Source organism: Apostichopus japonicus, chromosome 12 (genome assembly GCF_037975245.1).
Source record: "Apostichopus japonicus isolate 1M-3 chromosome 12, ASM3797524v1, whole genome shotgun sequence".
Lineage (NCBI taxonomy): Eukaryota > Metazoa > Echinodermata > Holothuroidea > Aspidochirotida > Stichopodidae > Apostichopus > Apostichopus japonicus.
The window spans coordinates 24,165,012-24,192,059 of record NC_092572.1 but is presented as its reverse complement, the minus strand read 5'-3'; the positions used below and the strand labels follow the sequence as shown (position 1 = coordinate 24,192,059).

Here is a 27,048-nt window from a genome sequence, read left to right as displayed (position 1 = left end):
GTGCCATGTCCTTGGTTGATAAGATTGTTATTTATTGCCAAGCTCTGTAACTAGCAGGGTGCTATAAAGGACGAGTAGAAGAACCCTTTTCCAATCTTGGCGTTAAACCCTTGCTTTTTACTCAACTGTAGTATGGTATGGTGATTCTAGGGGGCACCAGCCATTTTGTTTACATAGCAATTGGTTCTCGTTGGGCTGCACTCTACAGTATATATCTGCAGCAGGAGTATATGGGATTATGTATATATCCCATTTGGTCCAATTTTGATTGTGACGATAGCGTTAGTTTTTGACACGAGTGAATTATTATTCTTTCCTCTATGTGGCTACCGTCCTTCTACATCGTGGTTAATTTGCTTCCTTAAAGGGTGTGAAGACTCGCACAAAAAGAAACGTCTAATGCCGGTAATCTGACCTAGTTTCGAATGAGGTGTAACAGAAGTGTTAAACACCACCATTGATCTCGAAAATACACACACACAGCTTGCTACCATCGGTAATTAGACACTAGTGATACATAGTCAGTACATACAGCTGCGGTCAATACACACAGCACAGTGTACAAACATACAGTGATGGATATCTCAGGTCCAGCTAAAGATATCAAGGTATCACGTTTCATTGCTGTACTGTCTGCATTTTGTAGCGACACAAACAAAACGTCACTTGCAAGCAACGGAAAGTTAACTTTTTCAGATGACTTCACGCGGTTCGGGGTGAGTCTTCAATGCCTTTAAATGGTAAAAAGTGAAAAAAAATACAGCAGAAACTGATATGAACTTAATGAACAGCTTGTCAAAACTTGACAAAATATATCCTTTTTATTCTTAAGATAAATTAGTACGAATCACGCTACAAATCACCAGGGCAACCAACAGTCACAATGGAATGTAACTTTATCTGTCACTTCCCCCTCCCCTCCCCCCCCCCCCCATATCTCTCAGTATCAAATTTCTCAGATTAAAAGGTAAGCTCTGTGCAGTTCTGGACTTTTTTTCGTCTCTGCAATAACTTCCAGCTCCCCCGTGCCACTCGTAACTGCATCATCGATCGGATACGTTCCTTTCATCGTTTTTAATCTCCCTATGTTACGAAAATGTGTACATCCGTCTTAACTACTGGGTCGGGTCAAATAGGTTTGATACCGATATGAAAGCATGTGGCACAGCATTTGTTGTTTGTATTCATGTTACTTAAATAACATTTGCACATACATTGCTGCGTGTATCCATGTCACTACAGTATATAACATTTGCACATACAATGTTGTGTGTATTCATGTATAAAATAACATTTGCACATACATTGCTGCGTGTATTCATGTCACTAAAATAACATTCGCACATACATGGCTGCGTGTATTCATGTTACTTAAATAACATTTGCACATACATTGCTGCCTGTATCCATGTTACTTAAATAACATTTGCACATACATGGCTGCGTGTATTCATGTCACTAAAATAACATTTGCACATACATTGTGTGTGTATTCATGTTACTTAACATTTGCACATACATTGCTGCGTGTATTCATGTTACTAGAATAACATTTGCACATACATTGTGTGTGTATTCATGTTACTTAAATAACATTTGCACATACATTGCTGCGTGTATTCATATCCCTCAAAAGGGACGCAACAGACTTTCTGTCGACAAAAACAAGGAAAAACAGTCGCAATTAAGTCGATCGATTGGTTTGTGGAATTTTAATGTCTCGGATAAATTCCAAATCGTCTTCGCTGAAGGTGACTTTCAATTTTCATGTCTCTCTCTCTCACATTTCATAAATCAAGAGCAAAAAATTAAATCAACCTTGCGCCGTCGAAATTAATTATTTGACAGCAAAAACAGTGGTTATAATTGGTAACACTGTGTCCACGCACTGATAGTTCTGTACCCGTTCGCTATTTCACACTGCAGTTCACAACAAGCCCTTGCAGCTGAAGTCCGTCCATGCAGAGAATACTAAGCTGTTGTTACTGAACGGTAAATATGTGACAGCAACACCTGCCCTTGGTTGCTATCAAAATAGAGAGACTTTTAATTTATTTTGTTCCTTGTATTCCTATAACCTCATATACCCTGACAGTGCCATAGCTACTGAAAAATGGATCTTTTTTATCTCCTTGCTTCTCAGTTCTTAACGATGAAACGTTGGCCTAGAAATGAAAAGTTAAATTAAAATATGACATACAGAAAAATTGAGTCAGAATTTTAGAGAAATTAAAAAAAAAAGGAAAAATGGGTTTTCATGTAATTTTTTCTTGGGATGATAATTCTTTTGATGGCCTGAATCTGAGAGGTCGTGGTCATTATTTCTTAAAGTTTCCTTCGTTATCCCCTCCCCCCCCTCTCCTTCTTGTTGTGAGTTTTCTCAGCTTTGATCATCGTCCATGACAGGCATGATCTATGACTCATCTCTAAACTATTTGTGTTCTAATTCACCTGATGGAGTGCTCGGTACACTTTTCTCCATTTTTTTTTCTTCTTTTTTTTCTCATTAGCTCTGTACATACGTTGTCGTCCTCACACGAATGACTCAATATTTGTGCGAAAAAAGAAAGAAGGACAAAAAAAAAATGGTTCAAACCACACAAAAATAAATGAGAGAAAAGTGAGAAGTAAAAACACAAAATTTGTTGAATACAAATTGATGGTTGGCTCCACGGCTGGAAAGTAAATGCAAATTGAATAAATTTTTCTTTTGATATTCGTAGAATCTTCACTTCGGCTCGGAGCTTTCGGTTAGATGCGATAGGCGCCAGCGAATATTTTTTAATGTTTCCTCGCAGTTTAGTTACATTTTGCACATTTCGTGCATCGTCTCTTATCGGTGTGTCGTCTGCGGGATTTTTTTTTCCTTTTTCTCTTTATCCTTTATGCTCTTGTTCTTTTCGTGATTGATATGGCATGGCAGCCCGAGATGACGGCTAATTTTTCCCCGATATTTATGACAGTTTGGCGTCGTCATCGCCAGAATCTCTGAAAGCACCTCACCTAACGAGATGTAGAGTTTTGCAGCGGAAGAAAGATGAAGAAGAACATGATTTACAATTGAGGGAGAAGGTTTTAATCAGTGCTAACCATCACCAAAAACCCATGACAACCTTGTAACTCATTTTCCTAAGATGCAAAAATTTGTCTCGAGCACAGCTGCATGGATGGGGGAGAGGGAGGGTGAGTGGGGGGGAGGAGGTCTGTTATGACTCAGTGAGGTGGTATATACCCTCCTATCCAGGAGCCTGGGTGGTTTCATAGGAACAGCTAAGATTCATCCAATTTTTTCCCCTTATTTTTGAAGAGGAGGATGTAGGGTGGGGGGGGGGTGTTTGGTTGGCGATGGGTTGGGATGTCAATTCGTACCAAAAGCAGGGTCGATCATTCTTTCTCCCCTGAAATTGAAATTGTTCCGACCTCAGAACTCCTTTGGTGTGCAGTCTTGTATATGTATCTCTTTTGTGTCAGGTATAGAAGACAATAGAAATCCAGTCGAATTGGGTTGCTCAGGGCCCCTCCCCAAATATTCAAATCCCAGTAGGGTGGATCTAGAGAGAGGGTGGATCTACTGTAGAGAGCTAGTAACTGGAAGGGGTGACATTGCATGGTGTTGCTTCAGGCGTCATCCAATCAACGATTGCCTCTCACTTGTAAATATGACTCTGTAAAGTTTGTTGAGGTCATAGTGGACGTGTTTGACAAAACAAAAGAAAAGTAAAAACTAACAAGAAGTTGAACTGTTTTTTTTCATTTTTGTTATTGGTTATCTCTGGTACTGGGAGAGCTTCAAACTTATATTTAGTGGAAGCCAAATTTAGATAGAGGTTTTTTTTCTTGTATATATAGCATATGAGAGTGTAAATGATGTATAATTGCTTTTATTCGTTTTCTGAATTTCAGCCACTAAATCAAAGGCTCAGTTGATATGAGATGGTCTTTTTTTTAACAATTTATTTCTCCTTTTGTTTTTAAAAAAAAAAAATTCTTTCAGTCCAAGATATAGATTTAATTGTTCTGTATTACCATGGTTAATCCTCCAACCAGCAAAACACAAAGAAAAAACATTAAATAACAAAAGGGAAGAGAAGGCTGTTGTTTAAATACTATATTGTGTACTAAGTTTCATTGCCTTCACTTATCATTAAGAAATTTTTGCCTGACAACAAATGTCTGTCTCTAACTTAAATAAGTCTTAATTACCCTAGTGAGAGGTTTAAATTGTGTACAATTCCTACTTAATCCTGTTTTCCCTCACAATGGTTTTATCAGGGAATTATCACCGTTGTGTTTGTACTACCTACCAATAACATCCATGATCTTGTCCCAAGAGGAGTCTGTACAAACAACTGTCCAATTTGTTATACTTCCGCTTAAGTTGTGTGCTATTAAACATGCAGCCATCGATCTGCTTTTAAAGTTCTTGTCTGTGATGACTTTACTAGAGTAATTAAGCGGGATTTCTCCCCTAATTGGCCAACAACTTAAAAACCTAAAGTGAACAGTCTCTGAATTTGATTACCCCAATTTCACATAGCTTTAATACACACAATTTAAATGGCTCCTGACTTTGACCGAATTTTACATTGCGGATTATAGTCCCTGCACAGCATGTTCACAGCATGTAGAAAAAAGGCAATTTATTGTGAACCTCCCCACCACCATTGACATTAACGCCCCCCCCCCTCCCATGCTGGATATGAATACCTCTTCTGCAAATCACTAAACAGGAAGTAGAGATTTCTGTTTATAACTAGAAAAAGGACAATGTCATATTAAGTCCACCTGCTATACTATTGCCTTCTACATTGAATAACACACAACACATATACCACAATGCAGATGAAAAAACCTTGAGTTGTATTCTGGGTCAATCCCGGGGGGGGGGGGAGAGGGGGTTACATGTACAAATTTAACCCCCCTTCGCAGGGTCTGATCCTCCCAGAGTCTTAAAGTAAATTAAAAGAATCTTGTTCTGGAAAAATTAAGACAAAAAAAAAACAAACAAAGGTAATAAAGAGTACAACCTTGTGATGCTGAAATTTCGGATGAGGAACACCCAATATCCCAACATCACATGAAGCTTTTGTCCCTCTGCTCTACCCCCTCCCCTTCCACATATTTAACCTTTTTCTACCACCCCTGAGTGCTATGTTTGCCTCTATCCAGGTGAAGGTTTGGATCGAACTTATAATTTACAAAGTAGCATTTTGCATAATTTGGTCTTGCGATAATATTGTGCAGTTTATATCATTACCAAGATAAGTTCCCTTATTTGCCGTGTATTACCACATGTGTGGACATTTTCAATTTTGTTTTCAAAATTATCACCCTATACTTCATTTTGTGGTTAAATGAAAGTTTCACAATTATTGTTAGCTAATTAACTTCTACTGATGATATTGATAAGATTTATATAAAAAGTTGATAAAAGTCCTTTTATACCAAAAAACAAGTTGTATAGTTTCAAAACAAATAACAGGCTGGTACTAATTTAACCTGCATATATTTAATATTTTAAATAAATTTACCAGCCAATCTAGAATCCTACATACATCAAGTTTCCAACAGTTTATGATAATAAGACAGCTAACCATTTTTTTAAAATTTTTCTTTTTACGACCTAACCTTTTAAATATCATCTTTTTCATAAGATTATATTAAAGCTGGATTAATATAGACTTATTATTAATTCCTATTTGAGGTTTCTTGTGTTATTAGAGTTATTAATTATCAGACCCCCCTGTGTGTGTTCTGTATTCCTTGACTTTTAATACAGGTCGGTAGTCGCATGCTGTTCCTTTCATAACCTTGCCATCATTTTACAATTATCTTGTAATTAATTAAAAATTTTTAAAACCAAGTTATATTTTACTGAAATTTTGTTTACTCAGCTGGTGCAAATTAGTCCTTGTTTATATAGACCTCTAGGAGTACTCTAAAGAATGAACAACAAAAACACTAAGATTGTAATTGTAGAATCAGAAGAAATCTCAGCGGCTGTTACCTCAAATCTGGAAAAGTACGAAGCCATCGAAAAAACAAAGATAATTTGAATATTTACTGCCTGCAGTTTTGTCTATGTGAAAAAACTGGAAAGGTTCTGGAAAAGTATATGCATATATATATATATATATATATATATATATATATATATATATATATATATATATATATATATATATATATATATATATATATATATATATATATATATATATATATATGTATATATATATATATATATATATATATATATATATATATATATATATATATATATATATATATATATATATATGGGCTCTATATATTTATATATGTAGATAAAGTTATGGTGCACTATGCAACTTCTGTGAAAACTGCATCATGTTAAATAAATTTAATTAATAGAGGATATTAAAGCAAGTATTTTTGTTAGGTTAAAAGTACTGTCGTTAGGTAAAAAAGGTATTGTTGTTAGGCAAAAAAAGTATTGTTGTTAGCCAAGAAAGTATTGTTGTTAGGTTAAAAAAGGTTTGTTGTAAGGTAAAACAAATAGTTGTTGTTATGTAAAACAAGAATTGCTGTTGGATAAAGAAAGTATTTTTGTTTGGCAAAAACTATTTTTCTTACCTGTTAAAATGTATTTTTGTTAGATAAACAAGTATTGTTGTTAGGTAAAACAAGTATTGTTGTTTGGCAAAAAAGTGTTGTTGTTAGGTAAAACAAGTTTTGTTGTTAGGCAAAAAAAGTATCATATAAGTGAAAATAAATGGAAGATTCAAACAGCAGGAGAATTTATACAAATTGGATTAGACCAGAGATAAAAATGTATAAAAAGAGGATGGATTTTTTTTTCCTTTTGCGACAGAATTGTAGATTTCAGAGTATTATTTACATTAGCTGTTCATAAGCTGTGTGTATTGATGCTAACTAGTATCTATAAGAGAAGTCAACCTCTTGTTTTTCTCATATCACAAATAATGGACCCGCAAACCAGCTCAGCTTCGTCTAGAATTTCAAAACACTGCTGGAATGTTATCTACATTTTGTCAGAATCAATTCCTTGGCTGTCAGAAGGGACACTGTAGTAGCCTTAGCCCTGTTTGCTTCCCCTAATTGATATGTATATACATGGAGGAGGACCAACGGGTAGCTGCGGAAAACCGCTAGTACCAAATGGAGTCATTCTGGGCCTTTTTTTAGTATCAATAGTAGATTGGAATCTGCAGGCAAATAAATATATCTCTCAATGTTTCTCTTTGTGAAAATGTCAAATCGTTCTGTTTTTGAGTGGAACGATCCCCTGGTGTGATCCGATCCTAAGATCCTCTCATTAATTCCTGGCTCTGCACAGGCGCGTAGCCAAGGGGGGGCAAAGGGAGGCAGCCGCCCCCCCCCCCCCTTGAGCATATTTTTTATATTTTTTTTAAATGTTTTTATGATATCGCTAGTATTTTCAAAAGAGAAAATGCTAAGATGCAACTAACAACGCCTGGGAAGTGCCATTTCCAGCGATCTGGGAGGCATTTTCAGCGGAACTTTTCTTGTACGCTTCGTGCCAACCACGGTGGCGCTACGCTTAGATAGTTTGCAATGCGAATCTACTGTTTCGCCCCTCCCTTGGCAAATTCCTGGCTACGCGCCTGGCTCTGCAAGACCGTGTTGAAACCAGAATTTGCTCTGGAAAATTATGAATCAATATTGGTGACAACATGCATACAGACTGTTCTTAAATTTAAAAAAAACTTGTGTGTTTAATTAAAAATCAAGCAAGTTTGAGGTGTTATGATTTAACCTTCAAGGAGCCACAGACAAAACCACCATCATTATATTGGTCTATACGATATAATTTATTCGACTGTGACTGTCATGGTCAATTTCCTCAAACCGCAGCCAAAGAAGGCTATTTATATGATATCACAGATGGTATGTTCCTTAACACACAAGGCTGAAGACTTGATCACGTCTAAATATGAAATCATCTAGCCACTTGTCCTCCAAATGTTATGTTTCCTTCTTCATTTATTACCTTTTTCTTAAGGGGGGAGGGGGCTTTATATTATGCGATGGAGATTGGTTTTGAAAACATGTGAAGCTAATATATATATATTGAACCTCTTAACATGAACTAATGATGGCATTAGTTTCATCGTCAAACATCCTGTTAACGATTCACGGTTGAATGTATGAAGAGAGAAACATATTGAAGTAATTAATAGGTATCAGATTCTATAGTGGCGTTATGACATCACAAATTTACCAAAATGACAGCTTTCCCAAGACAAGACATTTAAAAGTTGGGTATGTCTGCTAAACAGGACAAAGATCTAATTTAATAGCTGTTAGAGTTTCTTGTTTGGCAAAGATGTCTCAGTCACAATAAATTAATTCCGAATATGATTGCTGGATTGGCATCCCATAGTTTATATCAAACAGCTGGCCTTATATGTTAGCATACATTGTGATTTTTTTTTAAATTCTGTCTTATTACAAAAGCCTTCATGGTATTTTCAGAGGTCAACTTCCAACTCCTTCTGAAATAAGCTTGCTCAGCCATCCCAATCCCATCCTTAGAATTAGAAGCAGAGTTGTTACCATGACAACTGCTCAGTGCAATATGACAAGCTTAAATTGAAGCCAATGTGCCAGTGAATCCTTATACCGAATCAATGTTGTCAGGAAATCAATAACTCCCCCCCCCCACTGCCCTTCCGCATATTATGGATTTGCCTGCTTGGCCATGCATAGTTCCTGTCAGTGTTATCACAACGACTTGTACGTAAACACATCACAAGTTGCAGCCGAGCAGTCAGTGACTCCCTACTGGCAGGATAAGCCTGTTATTTGTGGTGGTTTGTAACTGTGACCTAACCTTCACAGCAAGATATCTATCATCCATTCTGTATCAGTTGTTTATCTATCCTCTTATAAGATCCCCCACCCCCTCCTTGCCCTCCCAGAATTTCTGAGTTACCTACAGGATTTAAAGATAACTAATATGTACATTAGTCATGAAATATGTAAAGTTACCAATGTCGTTTTGTCAGTGAAACATTGAAATTGTTTCTTCTGCAGATGGCAGCCTGAAACTACTTTTACTGGTGTTAGGAGGAACAATGATTTTAAACACATTGTCCTTGAAAGAGGCATTTTGCAACTTTGTATTATTCTTAATAACCAATGGTTTGATCCAAAGAAAATATTTATAACAATGGATGCCATTGGCTGAATTTAAGTTTTTGTTTCAAAAGTATGAAATGAAGTCAAAGTTAAATGACGTATCAACTTTTTTTCCAAACAGTTACACTGTTTGCATGTGAGTATTGTAATCGTTTAAACATATAAAAATAAAAATTGGTGTGAATTTAATCAAATTTTGATGAATAATTAAATCGTCAAAGGTCATTGGGAACTTATGAATATGAGAAAGTTGGATTTCCTGGTTTGATAAATTCAATCTAACATCTGGTTAAGCTTTTCTTTGTTTTGCAAAGTTAAAATTGTTCACCAAATTTACAATATGCTGTTTTTAAACCACCCATATCGCCTTTGAAATTGACAATTATGTTCGTAATTGAAACTTTGTCGTTATTCATATCCTACTTACGCCATGTGATAAAATTCATATGTAATTTGATACCCATTGTTTTAAAGCCAAGCAAAATAACATGATGTGTTTTACAATAATTTGAACATACTCTTGACGAGTAATTAACTAACGATTGAGAATTGGTGGGTAAACTTTTTGTGAGCTGCCATTATTTACTGGAATCTAATGTTGGTGTTTATTTACCCAGCACAGACTGGCTTTAAATCATTTATGTGTTTCATATGATACCCATTGAAAAACAAAAGTTAATCAGGATATTAGAGCCTGGACATGAAAACGAAGTGCCTTAACTGCAGATCCACTCTTTACACCAGTAGCACCCCCGCCCTTCCCCCTCCCCACATATCGAGACTGTGACAGCGTGATCAATGTAATATGCTAAGTGTGTATCACCAGTCCCTTGGAAAGGTGAAGCATTTATCCAGTACCACATTGTAAAATGCTATTCAAATTGCTCTACACTAGTTCTGCAAAGTTGTATCAGCAGTTTGTATACTACTCTGGAACCATAGAAGAATGCCATGCATGGTCTTAGCTGCTGATGTGGTTGATGTGGCATGTATTAGTACCATGCACCCTCAAGTTACAGAGCTATATACAGCAAACACAAATGTGTTGCCATGGTGATTGTATCCCATTGAGACTGCTGCATGGGTACGGCTAATGCTCTTCACACTATATATGTGAATAAGCGAGTAATTATGTAGTTCTTTCACTGGTAGCAGACCATTGTTAAAATAAGTAACTTTTTAAAAGTAAAATCTGTGTCTTAAATACAGTATTCAGGAGTTTCGATTCATCCCTGAAGAGCGGAGCTGGGATATAATTGGACAATAGGACAATGGAGGTCATTATACCACATGTATGACCTTCTTGTGGATTATTCTAGCATACTTGAGACAGCTTTTTGGAGTAGACTTCTGAAGACTAATTAAATCTTGAGCATTCTTCAAACCTGAAAAGCCCTTAGCAATTGCAGCTCATTAGTGTAACTATATCTAGTCAAGTTTATTCTCAAGTTTTGAAGTCTATGCCCTGGTTCCCTATGATCTTTGTAACAGACGGTATTGCTGTCTGTCTTACAGTTGCCCCACCTCTCCCCCTTCCCTCCCCCCCCAATTGTTGAATCCCACTCTCTGTGTTGAATATGTCATATATTTTACAGCTAGAACTTCTTTGGTGGGAAGAATTTTGAAATGAAACCTGTTTGATTGTGTCCTGTACATTTTATTAAATAATTTGATACTTCAAATTTGCTGCCGAAGCTGATGAATTGCTGAAATAAAAATGCTGGAGGGTTTTCAAGAAACGTTATCTAAAGTCGGTAAAAAGAAAAAGTCCCAGGAAGAAAACACTTTAATTGTCCTATTGACAGTTAACATTTCACTTCCTGGTGCGTGATGTTTAGTAAATATTGCCTCGCATGCACTGTGCATGTAATTGTGAGCAGTTTGTTAATAGTAAAATTCGACGGCTTGGAGATCGAAATAACAATCGTGAAATCTGCTCTGTGGGATCATGGTGCAGGTGGCATGCATGGTGGTTACAGCCTTTCTGGCCATGAATTTATAGGTAGCCAGAATATAGGGTTTTAAGGAGCCCTGGGCGTCGTGCGCATGGGATTTTGCAAAGCCCTAGCTAGCTGGGTGACGACACACATATGAAGTCATGTGGTCCTGTTTCTTGCTGTAGAGTATACACATGCAACTAATCACAAGGGTGCACGTAACCGTGATCACATGTCTAAACATCGACGAGACCAGTCGCTGTGTTCATTCTACCAAACTGCCTGATTGCGCCGCCCGCTGAGGATCTAAGGTGAACATAAAAGACCAAGTGAAGTGATATATTTGGCGTTTTAGGAAACACATTATTAAGATTGGAGGATGGCAAGTGTTAACATACTCTAATTGATATGCTTGTGCAATTAATTTTTTACGCCTGCATATCAATGAATGTCGTGATAATTAGGCTAAAACCTTAATATGGTGTTGCGCCAGGGAACTTTGAGAGGAGCCACAATACTTTACAGAGGTGTCTAAATAAATTTGTGGAAAAACTAAATGTAAAAAAAAGAAGCAAAAACGTTATTGCTCATACTTGCGATATAAGTATGGATCTTAGTAACATCGATAGCTAGCACTTAATTGTCCTAGTTGATGGCCACTTGGGATGGATATAATACCCTCTATACCATTGCTCAACCACCCACTGCATGGAGTTAGGTATAATCCACTGATTTTGGTCCATTCCATTATTTGGATACGGATTAAAACATATCCCTCAGAATACACTTTCCTTGAAACCTTGATTTCTCCACACACAAAAAAATTAAGAAAGCAAGAAAAATAAAACCACAGAGTATAATAGACCAGGTCAGCCATTACAACAGTTTATTCTCTGTATAATCATCACTAAGCTGTTTATAAGCTTGATTTAACCCTGTAAGGATTTTGTCTACAATAATGATACTCTTGTATGATCCAGGTGCTATTGGCTGCTTTATACTTGAGGGATCAGTAAAAACAACATCTACATGTGTATATACAGCTGTGTATTAAACATCATTAATTAGTACATTCTAAGTCATATTAACAATAGTACACCATAAACTACTTAGTATGTTACCAGAAACGTACTGCACTTTTCCATCTCGATTAGCCAGTTTATATAATATTATGTTTTCAATTCTATAAATATATATATAGATATAGATATATATATATATCTATATCTATATATATATATTTATTTATACATATATATGTTGGGGGTTCATTAAAAAATTTAGAACCAATTAAGTGTTACGTGTGATTGGTGATTGCATCATGCAATGTCATCCGGGGATACAATTTTTGTGGGAATTGACTACAGGTTTATCAAGAAAATTTTGGTTTATTAAAAACAGAAAACAAAAGACACTTTTTGTGTCTGATCTAGTGATCGCAATCTCTCTTTTTTCCCACTTTTTTGCCCAGTAATTTCAAAGGATAGTCTGGCAAGGTTACGATAAACATCGTCAAACAGAATATGTGAGGTAGCATGCATATAGTCCCATTGGCTACTAAAGCCATTGTTGGGCCTCTTTGATGCCAATTTGTTATTCTCTTCGCATTCATGAATTAATGGAATTTAGTGATTCCATTCATGATAGGCTTTCGTAAAGATTGTGCATGTTCAGTGGAACGTTGCAGATCTGTTGATGGAAATCAATTTTTCAACTGAGCCAGCAGGTGGCCGTTAATGCCCCTTAACCATAACCCCCTTAGAAAAATGTTATATAAACCTTGACACCTCTTTTGTTTATCATTTTCAAGGTTTTTACTACAGACCTTGTAAGATAGTAACCTGCCATTGTGAGGAGTTATTTTTATATATATTTACTACATAAAAGGAATTTGAATAAAGCAGCTTTTCCCACCCCTCTCCCCTTTTGTAAAAAGCAAAGTCTCATTCTATCAATTTGTATGATTTGACAATGAGGATAAGTAGTGTCATATAAATGGATAACAAAAAAAAAGGAAAGAAAATGTAAACCAGTGAAAGAACTCCAAAAGACTCCAAAAGACAAAAATGAGCGGATCAAAATGTGGGGAATTGAATCTGTATACAAGGGGTTTGGCACTTCTTTATAGATTCTGTAAGATGTCAGCTATCGAGCTTGTTCCAAGTCACCTGACATCATGGGCAAGCTTGCTCCAAGTCACCTGACATCATAGGCAAACTTGCTCCAAGTCACATGACATCATAGCCAAGCTTGCTCCAAGTCACCTGACATAGGCAAGCTTGCTCCAAGTCACCTGACATCATAGACAAGCTTGTTCCAAGTCACCTGACATGGGCAAGCTTGCTCCAAGTCACCTGACATCATAGACAAGCTTGTTCCAAGTCACCTGACATCATGGACAAGCTTGCTCCAAGTCACATGACATCATAGACAAGCTTGTCTGTTTAGATAATATAATAATAATATACAATATGGAACAGACATAATTATCGTCTAAGAATTTCAGTCGTATGAAATATTCAAGAATCTCTCGAAGCCCACCTGTTGCAGGAGCTATCTTTGCATGAATTTAAGTGTACTGTGAATATCCTTGATTGATTGATTCATTGAATGAAAGTTATGTTTTCCTTGGTATTCTCTCTCTTCAGGACCACCTGACGAACCAGAGATGGTGGAGCTGCCTGGGAACATCAGGGAAGGAGAAGGCGTGAGGTTCGCTTGCTCCGCCCACAATGGTTACCCCGCCCCTAATATCAGCTGGATGATAGACGGTCGTATCAATGTATCGGCCAACGCCACTCAAGGGACGTTTGATTACGGCGTGGACCGCTACACCACCTCCAGCGTCTTACAGTTTTATCCGACACCCGAATATAACGGACGGGAACTCTCTTGCGTGGTGGCGGACTATAATGATCTCCAGGCTACGGTGACGCTAGATATCAAGTGTAAGTTACCCTCTTCTGGCACTATTTGTTTTGTTTCGTTTATTTCACTTTTTTTCTTTTTTTACAATTACATTTACAATAATGAATAATACCAATATCAAAGAAAGAAAAAAAGCATGGAAAATCTGAAAAAAGCTATGCTTATGCACTCATAAAGTGCAGATTCACCATGGAAAAATTAAATACAATACGCTAACTACACCCCCCCCCCCCCACTTCCCGAACGGGATGCACAAGTAGCATTATAAAATGTGAAAACTTTAACGTATATATATTAAAAATCATTGTTTAATAAATATAGCTTCAGTTGCTTATTGAATATTGATAAGGCTGGTAATTTTTTAAGTTTGGGTTCGAGAGTATTCCAAAATGTGGCACCAGTAAATCTTACAGACTTAGTATTTAAAACTAATTGTGGGTAATCCAAATGAATGGCAGTTGAGTGTCTAGTGTTATAACTATGGAGTTGATTGTTTAAATTTAAAAAAAGACTTAAACGGAGGTGGAAGTATTCATGTTGTGCTTTCCTTTACAAATCTGTGCTGGTCCCACAACAAGCGGGCTGATGAAGTTTTGATATTAAAACGAATCTACGATTTATTTATTAAACGGTCTGCTTGTTTTGACAATTGACTTGAATGTGATACTAAATGGAAATTAATAAAAGAAAAGTAATATTAATTCAATTCAAGTAAATTTCTATCCTGGATCTTAAAGGTTCTACTCTAGGTGAAGGTCGAAGGTCATTTGGGGTCGAACAAGGTCAAAACAGCAAAACAACCATGTACAATGCCAAACACATCCAGGGTTTTAGCATGCTAAAATATTGGGGCTAATACCCAGGACTGTTACAGTTTCTTGATGGTATATCTCACCCAAGTGGTGTTTTTTTTTTTGGCATCATGCAATATGTAACTCAGAATGAAGTTTTTTTTTTTTTTTTTTTTCTTGTGGTGTTTGGATCTTAGCTGAATAGCCTATTCATAACGAAGGTCCTTACTATCGTTGCATCGCCCATAAAATTATCACTTAAATACTTTAACTTCATTTGTTCTTCTACATGCAGGGAATATAATTTGGTGTTCAAAGTTTGTGTTAATATCAAATGTTGAAGGAGCTGAATTTTTGTCTGATATAAACTAGTAAATGGTTGCTGTTTACAAAAGAAAACTGCTAGCTAGGCCTACATCTTTTACAATTTGTATTTTATTTGACCAATTTGGATGGATGATAAAATTAAATTTGAAATGCAATGTGGATATATTACTCCGTGCATCTGTCTCAGGCATCACCGTATGGTAATTTATTACTTTGTATTAAAGGTATATATATATATATATATACATATATTTTATACATATTATATAGTATAGTATTTTAATATATAGCATAGCGTGCGACAGTACCACTGCATGGCACCCTACTTGTTTTCTTCATGCATGAATTGAGAAATTCCTGTCCTTTGTCTGAATTTGCTGTTCAGTCACTGTGAAGGTGACAACAAACTTGTATCTATAGCTTTGAAAAGATTTTTTTCTCTATCCCTTACTACGCACAATAAATTAACAGGCTCTGATGATAGTAGACCATGATTATTTGTGCGATTCTAGTTAAATTATCATTTCATGACAAAGATTATAGGTAATCTGTTGAATGTCAATGTCAGGTAGGTTTAATGATAAAGGGGAGGAGAGGGAGGTAATAATATCCTGGAAGACCAGCTGTAGGGGGGATGGGTGGGAAGGGAAAGGGGAGGGGATAGATGGGGATGGGTTTAATGGAGTCAGCCAGTTGCTCACTGGAATAATCTCTACCTGAAATGAGGTCTCCATCATAACATATATAGCATATTCATAGTCATTACTGAGTACACAATGCTCAGCGTTGGAAATTAGCGAAAAATGTTAGTAAGCAATTATGGGCCAAACTGCTTACCAGTGTGTTCCGGTTTTCCAGTTTTAGTAAGCCTGACCAAGATTTTGGTAAACACTGCTGAAATTGGTACACTGTGATCTACTTTCAGTAGTAGACCGCGATGTTTTTTCTAACCCTGACCCTGCTCAGAGTGAATATGGGTATCCATAAGGAGGATGGAAGCCCAAGGGGAGAGTGGAGAATGGAATTATTGCAAGACGAAGGGGGGAGGGGGAAGGGGGAAGTCAGTATTGGGAGAGAGAGTGTGATCAGAATCATGTAATGTATAGAATTAGTACAAAGTATTGCAAGTATGTAAAGACATTTTGACTTGGCTTTTCAGTTTTGAACAATCCTATCCTAATGAAGGCAGATAAACTTTAGGTCACGATCTATCTTAGGTCGTCACCTTCATGTAGCAGTTTGCGTGAATTATTTAAATATGATAAATTGGCCTAGATTTTCCATATGTACAAATGGAAACCATAATTTTGTGACAGCTGCTTTGTAACAACAAACTTAAATCGAAACCTACTCAAAAATCGTACTGGCCAACTTAAACATTTAACCTTCTAGATTTTGGGTTGTTGTTTCCCCAAATGTAGGCCCATTATAAATGGATCATGTGAGCTATTGAAAGAGGGAATACTTCATCCAGATGGTAACACATATCAAAGTATTATGCAATTTGTGCAAATTGGTACTAAAACGCAAAGTTGTATAATTTCAAGAAATAAAACCCACAAACCTAACCACACTACGACACCTAGCTCAGACATTCCCTGATTATGATAACATTTGATTCTAAGATCGACATTACCTATACGTCACAGAGACGCGACTATACCCTTTCATTTTTTTTGTATAGAGCATAATATGTGAAGAAGAATCATTATTCTTTGTAACATATATATACTAAGGACCCCTTCCATATTATTTTATATTATTGGCCTGACTATACCCTTTCATGTGGTTTTTACCACATCGAATGCAAACAGCAAATCGGAAATGTCTCGTTAAAGTTTCTTTTGTCATTTGCAATAAGAAAGGACTCATAACAGGACTGTACTGTTATAAGAGGCATTGTCACGCATTCTGTGTAGGTGTCAAAAAGTCACAAAAAAAGAAGAAAAAAATTCTTTGCAAAAAATCTGCTATTAACTCAGGGCCTGTGAGTCTAATAATATTTGCGATAGTTTTTGGCACAGAATTAATATTTAGAGAAAGGAATTTGGGAGGTCCAAGACTTGTTTAACCTGACCTAGTTTTCATTACTGGCCGACCTCTTTCTCCGGATCGCCGATCCTTAAAGGGAAGAGATGTTAGATTTTAATTAGACACGGTTGACTGGTAGAAGTTCTTTTCCTTCTACCGTTATATGACCTTGTTGGGATCCTCGTACAAATCTGGTAATGCTCGGTTATAGTTTATTAAAAGGTCACTGTAGTCAAGATTTCAGTCCTTGTGGTTTCCCGGAAGGGAAAACTATGGATTCGCTCTTCATGACCTTGCAAAATCGTCAGGGGGATCGCAATTTATTTATATTAATGTATATTATTACATTATAATTATATTATTGCAATGGCTATAAGACGGATCGCAAAATCGGTAATTACTATTACAGTTAGTTTCGACTCACACGGCAGCATACGGAAACGCTGTACTCAAAGCCGAAGTCAAAGTTAATTAGTCAGGTCAGCATATCCGGAGTCTATGCATGCTAAGTTCTTCAATACCGCCCTCATTACCTTTCGTGGGCAAGATTTCATACCAGTTGTAGTTCTGATTTGATATTTTATAGTTCAAGACAAAAAGACAAACACAAAAGATGAGTGCTATTTCTATATAGCTACTTTTCCAGATATTCAACATTTATAATGTGAGCATGAAAACACTGTAAAGCAACAGAAAGTTAACTTTTTCAGATGGCCGCACACGGTTTGGGGCGAGTCTTCAAAGCCTTTAAGTGCATCCAAGCATGTGGATATTTTACAGTTGATGGACTCACAGCTGGTGGTTGAAATGAGGAGGTTAGGTCACCTCTAGACCAAATATCTCATGCCTATTGCACAAACATATTCAAAGACATGTATCTTGATAGATTCTAATTAGTTGAGAACATTGCAGTATTTGTATTTTTTTTTTTTTGTATATTGTATATTGTAAATTTGTATTTGTATTGTAACAAAAACTGCATGTATAGGTTCTGTTATTTTAAGTCACCACTTATAAAGCAGTTTCAATTAATTCCCAGTGTCCCGCACTTAATTTTGTCTCAACTTGCGGACCGTGAAAAAGGTTAATAATGTTCACTATATGAAGAACTTGCAAATCAGTCCAGAATTGCTCTCGAGTTACGCCTGGAACACCGAGGCAGGCCTGATGAAAGAGAATTCAGCTAGAGGAGGGGGTAGGCTACAGCCCCAGGGCCCAAGGCAAATAATATAAAATAATATGGAAGGGGTGTCCTTAGTGTAAATGTTACAAAGAATAATGATTCTTCTTCACATATTATGCTCTATACAAAAAAAAATGAAGGGGAGTTTGGGGGGGGGGGGGAATAGCTGTTGCTATGTCTTGATCTGATTCTTGATGCTTCTGGAGTGAGGCCAGGTTTGGGCTGGGGGTGGTGGTGGAGGGGGGGGGGTGAAAGAAGGGAGTGGTTCTTCAGACATGATAGTAGAACATATATTAACATGTATGGCTTACCACACTATGAATATGTTTGTACATTGGAACCCCCAAATGTGTTTATTTTCTGGTTTTCCATTCTGGTGGTGAACTGTAATTTACTCCTGCACACTTATAGTAAATTTGTTCATTATGAATGTTAAGTGAGGGCCTCCTCTATTTGGTTAAGACAAACCCCTTTACAAGGACAGGCCTCACATCCTTATCACACTCTATGCATGGTAAAGTGCACATGCCTCTCTGTGTAACTTCAACTCAAGATACGTACCGTATCTACATATACTCTTTTCCAAAGTCAGAATCTCGGTCTGAAGGGGTCCCAGAGATTTTAAAACTGTCAAAGAATCGATGACGAGGGAGCTGTGTGATTGCCTAGGTTCCCCGGCTCGTACTCACCGATCGCCATAAAATTGAAAAGAGGCCTAAGAACGGAAACAATTTTACAAGATTACAAAAACAGACGGTAGATTTTCTCGTCTTCTTCTTTCTTTTTTTTAATGTTCGATGCAACCTGCGAGACGGCTCATGATCACCGGAATCTTTTATTCTCCCGTCGTAAACCTGGATAGAGTCTTTGAAAAACATGACCATATTCCTCGCCGGGTCTTGTTTAATTTGAGAAAGGCTCCTATCCTATACACCCATTAAAGAACGGATCGAGCCAAAGGCTGTGAGGTTTATCGTTGCGATAGGACTGTATAGGGTTTCAGCTTCGATATATATATGGCGAATGTAACAGTCGTAGGTTTTAATTTACCTGCAGGTCTTTTATGAGCAGGCCATATATATCTCTGTAGGAAATTGCTTTTCCCTTTGATGATATTACAAGTGAAGATTCGACCAGACCAGTAAACCTGTAGGTATAATCAGGAAGCCTCAGCAGATCTCCCTGGTTTAATCACCCGCTGAGAATTACCTTGAAAAATGCCAACTCTACCAGAAGTGATAAAGATTACTTCTTTTATAATACAGGCTAACTGGTTAAATCCGCAAGGCCATCATAGAGGATTTTGGTAACAAAAAATTTAAAAATTTAAAAAAAAAAAAAATTAAAAAACACAATGAGACAATTTGAGTAGATGTTATATGATAGGGGATCCAACTTATCTTTCTAATCCAGTACCTGTGAATTTAAGAGGAGTCGCATACTTCTGAAGATTTGTAAGAGGGGTGCAGGGCTATTCGATTATTCTAATTAGGTAGATAGATGACTTAGGGCACATTATTAATGATAAATAAGATGTAAATTGTTTAATAAGTACTGCTTTCAGTCTGGGTTTTTGTACTTCTATTACACTTACAGTGTTTGAGAGATGAGACTTTCAGCATCTCAGGGGCATCAATTAAAGTGACTGAAGTATATAGTCTAGTACATAGGTCATTAGGTCAGTCCTCAGATGCAACACACACAACTCAATTTAGGAAAACATAACATTGTTATTTTTTTTATGGCCTCAAAGCACATGTTAACAGTGAAGTACATACATGTCAAGGAGCAATGCATGGTGTTGAATGTCTTATAGTATAAGGTGCTCTGTTGTGAGGTAAAGGACAAGTATCGGTTGAGTTGTTAGAAGTTATTAGAACAATGGAGTAACATGACCATTTAGGCCTGCAATGAGGAGCTATTAACATATTCATTATCAATGTAGCCTTAAAGGAGCGTTCCAGAGAGTTAGCATATATATATTAAAACGGGAATGGGAAAAGTACTCATATATATTTCTTTTTTCTCAGCCTAAAATTCTGCCTAAATTAATCCATTATGTAGATCATGTCTTAAGCAGGGAGAGATATAATAATTTTAGCATATCAATTCCTTGATATACTCAAATGGATTTACAAAGGTGTACTATCTGAGCGAAGCGCCACCATCGGTTGGCGCGGAGCGTACAAGAAAATTTTTGGTGTTACAAATCCCCCAGATGGCCGGAAACAGCTGCCCTTCACGAGTGTTCGTTCTGGTTCCCCGGCCTCTTGCTAACTTGAGACACCTCATTCAATATCACTTTTAATCCCCAAAAACAAACAAGTTAAAATAGTACGTAATTGAATACTACATAATGTATTTAAAATTAGCAATGTACATGTACACAGTAGTCTTACTTTTCAACTTCTGATACATGTAGATACAAAGATCTAGGCCAGAAATGTCTTTGATACAACTATAGCCAGTAATTTAGCCATATTCTTGCTACATTCATTTCAATTGGTTTTTCCTGTCTAGACTCTTAAACTCGTCCAGCAAGTTTATGGATTTGAATTATGGGTGTTTTTAAAGAAAAAGATAACTTGGCCAAAAAAGTGTAGGCCCTGGCCTACAGTGCTGCATACTGGCTAAGCCCCTGTTCTAAATCAATCAAAATGTTACAGTTATTATCATATTAATTGATGATCTATGATCACAACTTCCATCACTATGTACCAGGTATCTATACCTGGTATCATACCTGGTATCTGTACCTGGTATCTATACCTGGTATCTTAGATTAATTATCTCTGGGAGTTAAATATCTCTAGCTAATCATTATATCGCAGTGATAATTTACAAGTAATTAGATTGGTCATTAGCAACCCAGTACTAATAAGCCTAATAGAAGTTTCTACCTACCTTCATTTGTCAAAAAAAAAAAGATATTTTTTCTCCCCGTCGAACTATCGTTGTCAAAAACACATTTTTGTCACCTCCGAACTATCCTTTTGAGCACAACTCCCACACTTCATATGGAACTGTGATAACTGAAAGAACTTGATTACAGAACTTTATGGATTAATTACGCTGTATTGTCTTTCCATCCTCGTCCATTCCAGATTGTCCGAGAATGTTTCACTTCACGTCCTGCCCAGCCGTGCGAGACGGGGACATCGTCTCGGTGACGTGTGAGGTGGGACCGAGTAACCCCGCTCTCGGCCTGACGCTCTCGTTGAATGGCACGCAGCTAGCCGTGGACCCCAGAGAGGAGCGATACACCGGTTTGGGTTACCCCGGTTTGATCACCCGTCTGGATTATACCAGCTCTCGCATCCGCCGTGAGAATGGACCTCTCGCCTTTTCATGCTGCATCGAGGATAGGATGGGAGTCTGTCCCGCCGCGCCATGTGAACTATGCAATTTGGACATTCAATGTGAGTAATTCAACCTTGGCCAATTGCTACATGGTGCGATAGAATGCCATGGCTTTGTATCAATTGCTGTTCACAAAGTAAATAAAAAGCAGTAAACGAATAAATTTAAAAGAAAAATTCAGGGTATGGTTTGGCCGCCACAGTCCCGTGAAACGAATGTGGGAGGTAGGGCTTGATATGTGTAAAAAGCTGTCCCATGGAGCAGACTGAACTGCCTGAATCTTTTAGAGCAGACATTCATAGCCCTTTGAGACTTTACTAAGATCAAGGAAGAAGGATAGTGAGTTAATAAGAGAAACTTCTCATTTCTGATACATGGTATCCCCACCCCACCCCACCCCACGCCCTAATATGGACTTCCGGAATGCTCTGTGGTGACATTTGGTATGCAGGGATCTTAAGTGGTATATTTATCGGTCAATGAACCACTCACTGCATACATCTGTCACAGGATGGCCATTGTTTTTGAATTGTCTTAAATTTTTTTGAATTTTCATAACCTTTACACTGTACACGATTTGGATTAAATATCCTCAGAAGTCTTTTCCTGAAGATCTTGTAAACGATAGACAATTTGAATGACAAGTGAATTGTAAAAAATAATAAATCAAACTGTAAAACTTCTTATTAATTAATTAATTTTTTACTTTCACATAAAATTAACTAGTTATAAATACACCGACATAGCTAATATCTCAGTTTGTTGCATAACTGCAGGGTTTTGAGACTGTTTAACTCGTACGAAACTGTCGTCTTAAAACGCCGGCAATCATACTTATTTCAGATCAGCCGATTATAACCAGCATATCTATGACCCCTGAATCTGGTATCAGGATCGGTAGGAAAGTGATCATATCGTGCCAAGCAGAGGCGAACCCCATGACGGACAAATTAATCCAATGGGAGGTACAGGAGTCGGGCTCCACCCAGTGGGTCACTTACAACCACACCAACGGGGAGAAGAACGGAGCAAACGAGTGGCGGCTGGTCTTTGAGGAGGTGCAAATAAGTGATGCTAAAGGTTACAGGTGTGTCGCCAGTAACGGAATCGGAGGCGGAGTTTACAGTTCGGCCGTCGAACTTGCAGTCATGTGTGAGTATAAGATAGTTCTTGGAAGATGAGAAATAAAACTAAAATAAAACTGTTAGGAAACTGCTTATCCACTAGAGAGCCTGTGTAGGAGAATGTGTAAAAGTAAGTTGGCCTGAGGTTTCGATCCTAGCAGGATTTTCTTCAAAGGCTAAATGACAAGTAACAGTAACAGAATTAAGTGACAAAAACATCACAGAATACAGACAGGTTAATGAGCATGGTGAACACAAAGAGATAGATGTAAGGGGATTAACAGACAAGGTATGGAGAGAAGAAAGAAAGAAACCAACAGGGGAAGAGGAGAGGTAGGAGATAAACAGTGGACGGACAAAGAGAGGATTAAGGGAAGGGGGTAGGGAATTCCGGTAATTACAATTGTCTAATTACTCTGGGCAACATCTAATTCTTGTGGAAAAGTTGAAGGACACAATTTATTTCATTTCATTTCATTTCATTTATTTGTTTTTTCTCAATATACGGTACATTGTATGTCATACAAACGTTTACAGATATGAAATTGAGTATAAAGAGAAAGGATTTAGGTCTATCAGTTGGCATCATAAAATGTCTTGACATTTTTCAAATAGGTTAGCAAAATGGAGTTCTATAGAAGGACGAAAACTGCGGTTAAAACCTGTCGAACCCAACCGACAGCCTACTTTGTGGATGTTTTACAGTGTATTTGCCAAACCCGTAACAGTTAATGGGGTAAAATAGCTGGCTGTAAGCTGTCGCAAGTTCTCTAACTTCTGCAGTTGCAAAAAGTGTAACAAACTGTCAGTTTTTGTATCATAATATTAGATTCTGGCACACTTACCCCACTCTCCCTCCTTCCCCACCATCACACCCTCTCCCACCCTTCCCCCAACCCCATACCCCCCCCACATCAGAAAGAAAAATGGAAATATCACATATTTTACAGTAGGCAGATCAGACGATATGCATTGAGTTTTTAATTAACACACATTTCATTTCATATATTTGTGTTCTTTTTTCACAATGTTCAAAACAAATTTAATTGTAAAAATGTAAAAATTTATTCACTGTTAATAAGGAAATCCATGATTATAATACAAGACAGGCTGGTTACATACATAGACTTTTTCTCCATAGTAACCTGAGTAAACAGAGTATACGTTATCGGGCAAACACTTGCTGGAATTATCTACTTAATCATCATGATCTAAAATGATTCTCAGTCACCACGTTCCTTTAAACGTCAATTAAGCGAGGTTTACATAAGTGATTATTGATCCATAATACTTTTTAGAAATCTTAGTTTGTTTATATCGTTAACACTGATAACTTAATTATTTTCCTTCTTTAGGGAGTGGCTCTACTCGATAAGCCTTTCAGGTTTTTAGATCACTTCCTTTCTCTTTATACTCAATTTCATATCTGTAAACGTTTGTATGACATACAATGTACCGTATATTGAGAAAAAACAAATAAATGAAATGAAATTTAATTGGATTCAGTACAATACAGAGAGCATGTATCGTGGTGAAAGGAATTGTTCTAAGATATAAAGTCTCATAGCTTTAAACAATAAAATAGGAGCACACCACACCACCCATGAAAGAAAACTGTTAGTCTCCTGTGAATATAGTTACCCTAATAATTATTACTACCTTACAACTGGTTTTTTCTATAGAAACTCATAGAAGAATACAGGTCATACTTTTCATTCTGAGCACATTTCATATATCCAGAGGGATATTACATACTAGTTTTTTCTATAACAAGATACACACATAGAAGAATACAGGTCATACTTTTCATTCTGAGCACATTTCATATATCCAGAGGGATATTACATACTGGTTTTTTCTATAACAAAATACACACATAGAAGAATACAGGTCATACTTTACATTCTGAGCACATTTCATATATCCAGAGGGATATTACATACTAGTTTTTTCTATAACAAGATACACACATAGAAGAATACAGGTCATACTTTACATTCTGAGCACATTTCTTATATCCAGAGGGATATTACGTACTAGTTTTTTCTATAACAAGATACACATAGAAGAATACAGGTCATACTTTACATTCTGAGCACATTTTATATACCCAGAGGGATTACAAACATGGTGCATGTACGAGTTCCATCAATGATAAAAAAAAAATTCTCCAAATGAAGATTGTCACTAGCTTGCATTATTAACATGCTTTGACAGCCTAAAAGTAACAAATTGCAAATACTTTCTTTCTCTGTCAGGGGGATATCCTATCTTCACCCCCAAAAATGTAATTAAACATATGGCCTAGTTTTGGTGGTGTTTAACACCCATGAAGTTGATCACCAGCCATTGTTACTCTGGACAGTAAATGACTGCACCAGATGTAACTCAACACCAAACTTTAACTAACACCATTAATCCGGACGAGCGGCATCTTTGATAATTGGAGAACTTTGGAAATTGCTTACTCATGGCTTCATATCTGCGCTTGATGTCCTACGGTATTGAGCAACTAAATAGCATCTTGGGGAAAAACAACAGGGTTTTCCTTTTCTATTTTTTGTCCTTTATGCATATTTGATTACAACTTAACCACCTGCTATGGTTCAGTCATAATAACAGTGTGTATGCACACTTCCATATCGTTTGTCACGAGGAGCGCTGTCCTGTTTCAAATTAAAAACCTTCCATCCACACTGCTTGTTGTGAGCCACATGATGAAAACAGGATGAAATGACAAACGCAGTTTGCTGCAGTATTTAAGCAATAATGAAATATGTATGAAATATATGCGAGGGGTGTGGTGGAGGAGGGGGGGTGGGAGGGACGTTCCAGCCAGACATTTAGGGTTATGTGTCTTACTCATATATGCTACAAATAGCAAGAATATTCACGGATAGATAAATATTGAAGATTTAATATTTGCAAAGATGTTCTTCCCCATTCTTCAAAAACATCTTATTACCTAATTCCTTCTTTGTCTAATTAAACCCTCCTTGCCTTCTGGGCGATATCATGCAGAATTAGAATAGAAATAGCTGAATTGTTTCCAAACTTTAAGATATTGAATTGCTAATGATGTTTTTTTTACAAGTCCTTTATAACATAACCTATACGCAAACAGATACGTAAATGTATGTAAAAGCTAGGTGCCACAATGATTGTGCTTATCACACTTGATGTTGTATGTGGGTTTTTTTGTTTTATTGTGATGTACTTGTTTTGAAAATCATAATGTATAAATGGGTATTAAAGTGTCTATAACCAGCATTGGAATCATCCTGAATTGCTGCACCTTTCCATACAATTGTAATCATCCTATGGTTATGTAGTCAATCATGGGCATCTTTGCCTGTAAAGATTGTAAACATTTGAGAGTCAGTTTAACTAAGGTGCATGTGAGAAAATAACCTAGCTCTTTGCCTTCCCCTCCCAATACCTTATCATCCCCTTCCCCATTATTCTTCCCTCCCCTCCCCATCCGCCTCCCCTCCCACTCTCCCTCCTACTCCCTTCCCCTTTCCCCTCCCCCTTATACTTTCCTCTGTCCTTCTCCTCCCCTTAAAGGAATTGTCTGGTGGAAGATTTTGATACATTGTCCTTGTAGTTATTATTTTTCTCTTTCTAACCATGTAAAAATTGTCCCCATTCGACATTTTCTTCTTGTAGAAATCTGGTTTTCAAATTCACCAGTTTCTCACCAAAAGTACCGTTTGTTCGAACGCTTCAATATGGTGTTTGACGTAGTGCTTGCAGATAGGCAAAACAGGCGACTTGAAGTTAGCACTCCCAATTCCGCAGCAAATTAACTCACGTGTAAGCACATTGAATTGCCTCATATATATAACGTACATACTCGCGAACGTATATACTACGATGCTCAGTTGGTGTACTTGTATAGCGTTACACATAGTACACTCACACTCAAACCACAGTTCATTAACTGTTCTTCGAACTCGCTGAAATAAAATTCACGGATCAAATTAACAGTAAAAGGAAACTTATAAAGTATTCGTTAAACCGAAAGTTGAAACTTGGCGGGATCGATGTCATCGCAGAACTGTCCGATTGTAAACGTTATAGTAGCCTATACACGCGAACATTCTTCGCGCTGGAGCTGGATACCGCGATGTATAAACAACGAAGAGCCTGCTGTTAAAACTTATCTTGTGTTACACAAAGACCACGAAACCACCGATCTA

The 27,048-nt window shown here is 37.1% G+C and overlaps 1 protein-coding gene across 6 annotated transcripts in view; it reads left to right on the top strand.

Annotated features, from left to right (window-relative positions):
- Nucleotides 1–27,048, top strand: part of LOC139976947 (nephrin-like) — a 157,158-nt gene that overhangs the window by 92,765 nt on the left and 37,345 nt on the right. For all 6 annotated transcript variants that reach the window (XM_071985846.1, XM_071985847.1, XM_071985849.1 and 3 more), the window contains exons 6-8: nt 13,751–14,050; nt 21,467–21,781; nt 22,566–22,874. In XM_071985846.1, the coding sequence (XP_071841947.1) occupies nt 13,751–14,050; nt 21,467–21,781; nt 22,566–22,874 (924 nt within the window). The remainder of the gene's footprint in view (nt 1–13,750; nt 14,051–21,466; nt 21,782–22,565; nt 22,875–27,048) is intronic.